The 4,951-nt window shown below is 49.4% G+C and overlaps 1 protein-coding gene across 1 annotated transcript; it reads right to left on the reverse strand.

The window, feature by feature from the left end:
* Window positions 1–558: 558 nt before the first annotated feature.
* Window positions 559–2,773, reverse strand: ZBTB1 (zinc finger and BTB domain containing 1). Its single transcript, XM_056851504.1, has one exon. It carries the CDS (start codon window positions 2,756–2,758, stop codon window positions 632–634), a length of 2,127 nt encoding a protein of 708 aa, XP_056707482.1. The 5' UTR covers window positions 2,759–2,773; the 3' UTR covers window positions 559–631.
* Window positions 2,774–4,951: the final 2,178 nt, after the last annotated feature.

Below are 4,951 nucleotides of genomic sequence, written 5' to 3' on the forward strand. Positions count from 1 at the left end.
AAAAGGCACTGGGGGGGGGGGGCGGGAACCATAAGATTTCATGGTCCACTGTGCCACTGGCCCGATCAGGAACAGGCCCTTGTAGCAATTTTCAAACTGTTAAATTCTCATCTAAAAAGGTGCCGGCAGCCGCGGATTGTCCCATGGGCACCCCACCCATAATGGGTAGAGTTTGGTTCTAAGCATCTGGGATTGTGGACAACGGTTGTTTCTTAGCACGCTGCTACCCCTGCGCTTTAATTAGAGCCGAATTTTCCTATGAAGAAAAAGACACATGGAGAGATGAAAGCAAGCGTCCTATGTCAGTGGAACTGAAAACCTGTTTAATAGAAGCCAGTGAAGGAGTAACACTACAGTGAGGCCTTTAAAATCTAGAGTTTAAAAAAATGCTTTGATTCAAAAGCAGGAAGGGGGGGAAATAAACTGACATGAGGCAAAAAATGCAATACTTTAAAAAAAATTGGCAATTTTCAATGTCAAGTACTTTAAAGGTGCTAAATGAAGGTGCACATGGTGTGTTTTTTTTTTTTTAAATCAGGCGCTTTCAAATGGGGGGGCATTTAATTTCATTTCCATGCTATTGGTGGCTTGCTTTGGTGCTCTCTTTTGCGTTCACCAATTTGTTCTGCGCTCATGTTCGTTTCAAATGCTTGGCATTATAGTGAGATCTCATATCTTTCCTCAGGTTAAATTTGGCTCCGCAAACACCACAGGTATATAGGTGAACATCAAGGTGCTGCTCCAGCTGTTCGTTATTGGGGAAAATCTGAAAGCAGACCTGGCAGATAGTCTCTCCGGCTGACAGGTGGGATATCATGTGCCGTACGTGATCATGTTTCCGGAAGTTTCCTTGGTCGCAAATGGAGCAGACGTACCTGGCCATGCCTTTGTGCATGTCGTTGTGAAGGCGCAGCTGGCGTTCCCGTAGAAACTGCTTCCCGCACGTCTGGCAGACAAACTGTTTTTCCTTGGTGTGCACGGTATAGTGTTCCCGCAAGTGACAGCGCTGATAAAACCCTTTCCCGCAAAGGCTGCAGAAATGTTTGCGGCGATGATCCCTCTCGTTCTCTTCCATCATGGTGTTCTTGAACAGATCGTGCTCTAGGCAGCTGGACATGTGCTCAACCACTAAGTTTTCTGTTTCAAACCGCAGGCTGCAGTTAGGACACCGGAAAGGGCAGGCCGAATCTCTGTACAGCTGTTTCTTCGGAAGGCTGTTCATCTGGAAATGGCCGTCCCCAAACTCGTCCAGCATTTCCACATACATCATCTCTTGCATTTCGGATTGTTCCTCTGAGGTCTCTTCCAAGTCCAGTTTCTCCTCGTCGTTTCTTAAGCCATTAGTTGACAGGTCTTGGGGCTCTCCGCACGTCTGCGCATGGTCCTGCAATTGTCGGCCTTTGACCAATATCTGGCCACACTTCCCACACGCGCATATATTCTCTATGTGTTTGGATAAGTAATGCGAAGAGAGGTCTTCTTCTGTTATTGTCAGCCCGCACAGTTCGCAGGACGCGTTTTCAGAATCCTCCTTATCAGGGCTGACTTTGTTGTTCAGGGCTCTCGTGTTTCTCAGATATTTCCTGTCATCTTCGTCCATAGGCACTTGGGCTTTCAAGAGAGCTTTTCTGACCCTCCTGCTTTCGTTGACCTCTTCCTCAATGTAGTACCTGTAAACTGTCTCATCATCGTCTAGCTCATCATTGTCAGTGGACTCGTTTCCATCTGTCACTTTAATGATGTTAAACTCTTTCAGGTTGTCTATGTGGTTGTCGGCGGGCTCCATCTTGACGATAATCCTCTTCCTCTCGGAGGCTCTGCTTCGCTCTTCGCCCAACGGCTCCGATGAGACAGCGCTGCCTTTTCGGCTTGTTACGGTGGAGACGGGCGATGAAGACCCCTCCTCGGCTTGGCTTGTGTTTCCTTTATGTTTGTCCGATTGAGACGATGGCATTTTAGAAGTGGGTTCTCCCTCTTTAAAGTCATTCTTTTCGGCCTCGTAATATTTGGCGTTCTGATAGGAATGCCTGTTAGTGCACAACATGATGTGCTCGTCCAACAGCCTCTCGCAGCTGAAACTGAACCCGCAGCCATCGCAGGTGAAGCTCCTTCCAAAGCGCCGCGAGTTTGACACCCGGTCTTTGGTGCTCAACAGCTTGGGCACAGCACTCCTTTTCCAACCATCCAAGAGTTGCTCGGGGAAATTGCTCAGCTGCATAGCTTCCTCGTCGACCTCCCTGCTATGGGACGTGCTCACCGTCGAACTCGGCGGCTCCACACCCCACCTGTTCGCTTCGCTCCCGTTCCTAGTTGGCGTGTCTTCGTACATCCGCACGCCGAAGATCATCTTACTATTTTGAGAGCTGGAAGCGGACGAGGAACACCGCAAGCCCGACGAGTGGGTGTCTTGGATGTCTTCTAAACATTCCGGCACATTGTACAGCTGCAGAGAGCTCATCGCCAGTTTGAACTGCTCGAAGTTGGCCGGGGCTGTCAGGATCTTCCCTAAGTACATAAACTGTAAAATGAGATCGAAGCATTCGGCTGTGATCTTCATGTTGCTCAGGTTCAACTGGGCCATGCTGTGCTGATGGCTCATAAAGAACATCCGGAAGTAAGAGCTGCAAGCGGCCAGGACCGCTTTGTGAGCCTGGAAGTAGATGTCATCGATAGCGATGCAACAGTCGCACAGGAATCCCCACTCTCTTTGGTTGTTGAGCTGCTGCAGGACATAGTTGCTGTGGCTAGTTCTTGCCATCTTGAGCTTGTATCACTGCCCTGCATAAAAAGAAGGGGGATGAGGGGGGGGGGGAACAACAACCAGCCATCAGCTTTGTTTGGAGAGCTGAAACAACCAGAACCACACTCTGGTACAATGCGACTCCCAACAATTACCTGTCCTTGCTAGGTTCTATGACCACAAGTTCACAAGGTTGGAAGACACCACAAGGGCCATCCAGTCCAACCCCCTGCCATGCAGGACCCCACAATCAAAGCACTCTCGACAGATGGCCATCCAGCCTCTGCTTAAAGACCTCCAAAGGCGGGGACTCCACAACCCTCCGAGGGCAGCGCATTCCACCGTCAAACAGCCCTCACCATCAAAATGTTCTTCCTAATGTTTAGGTGGAATCGCTTTTCTCTTAGTTTGAATCCATTACTCCGTGTCCTAGTCTCTGGAGCAACAGAGAACAAGCTAGTTCCCTCATCAACATGACATGACATCCCTTCAAATATTTAAACATGGCTATCATGTCACCCCTTAACCTTCTCCAGACTAAACAAACCCAGCTCCTTAAGTCTCTCCTCACAGGGCATGGATTCCAGACCTTTGACCATTCTGGTCACCCTCCTCTGGACACGCTCCAGCTTTTCAACATCCTTCATAAACTGTGGAGCCCAAAACTGGACACAGTATTCCAAGTGAGGTCTGACCAATGCAGAATACAGTGGTAGTATTACTTCCTTCCACTTTTATCTAAGGGCCAAATTAAACATGAGGACGACGCCACCATTTTAAACGTTGTAATGTGCTGCAAGGGCCCGATCCTGACCAGTCCCGCAGTACAGCACTCTTGCTTGCCCCACCCAATGCCTTTTCAAGCGTCGAAACATCCATGGGTAGGCAACAAGCCCCCTGCGTGGCTGTTTTGGCACCTGAAAAAGCACTTGGGGGAGGAACAAGAGCGCCTGCTGCAGTCTCAATGATTGGCCCCTCGCAGCGTTTAAAACGTCATTAAAATGGTGGCAGCATCCTCATGGTGGCCACAAGGACACTGTGCCATTTAGAAGAAGAGTTGGTTTTTATATGTCAACTTTCTCTACTTTTTAAGGAGAATCAAACCGGCTTACAATCTCCTTTCCTTCCTTTCCCAACAGACCCCTGTGAAGTAGGTGGGTCTGAAAGAGTTCGAAGAGAACTGTGACTAGCCCAAGGTCACCTAGCAGGCTGCATGTGGAGGAGTGGGGAAACAGAGTCTGAAGGGGCCATACAGGCCATCAAGTCCAACCCCCTGCTCAATGCAGGCTGCTTAAAGACTGCCAGTGAGGGGGAGCTCACCACCACCCTAGGTAGCTGATTTAGGGTTGCCAGGTCCCTTTCACCACCAGCGGGAGGTTTTTGGGGGGCAGAGCCTAAGGAGGGCGGGGTTTGGGGAGGGACTTCAATGCCATAGAGTCCAATTGCCAAAGCGGCCATTTTCTCCAGGGGAACTGATCTCTATCAGCTGGAGATCAGTTGTAATAGCAGGAGATCTCCAGCTAGTACCCGAAGGTTGGCCACCCTAAGCTGATTCCACTGTCGAACAAGTCTTACTGTAAAAAACATTTTTCCTAATGTCCAGCCGGTACCTTTCTGACAATAATTTATGCCTATTGTCGTGAGCCCTATCCTCTGCATCCAACAGAAACAGCTCCCTCCCCTCCTCTAAGTAATAGCCCTTCAAATACTTCTGAGGAAACATGCTCAGAATTAAAATGTGCTAAAGAATTATTATAGGCCAGAGCCAGGGCGGGCAACAGATCATGCCCAGCAAATTTTGCAATGTCTGGCCCGGCCAATGCGAAGGTCTTGTGTTGCCTCCTGGCCTTGAGGCTGAACGTTCTGCATCTCTGTCCCTTCCTCTGGCTTGAACACACACACACACAGCCCGGGGCATTCTCAGGCGTGTATGCGCTGACCATCTGTGACCATCTGTACTGGTGTGTGCTTAATTTACATACAAGCCCCTAAAGCAACAGAGACACTTCTGGAGATAATTCGCGCAGTAAAACTAGGGCAAAACGGCTAATGCCAATTCATCTCGAGGGAGGTAGGCTCGCGTACTTGAAATCCGGGGTTATGACAGAGATTTGAGACCAGCCTGCTCTTCTTGCTAAACAGCCTGCTGGTTTTGTTTTTAATTACCCCATCGCTGGGAATGCGGCCACCGCTCCCATTATCACGTGGCCG

Source organism: Euleptes europaea, chromosome 6, assembly GCF_029931775.1.
Source record: "Euleptes europaea isolate rEulEur1 chromosome 6, rEulEur1.hap1, whole genome shotgun sequence".
Taxonomy (NCBI): domain Eukaryota; kingdom Metazoa; phylum Chordata; class Lepidosauria; order Squamata; family Sphaerodactylidae; genus Euleptes; species Euleptes europaea.

Coding starts and splice junctions, on each gene's coding strand:
- ZBTB1 (XM_056851504.1), bottom strand. CDS start 2,758: ATGGCAAGAACTAGCCACAGCAACTATGTCCTGCAGCAGCTCAACAAC.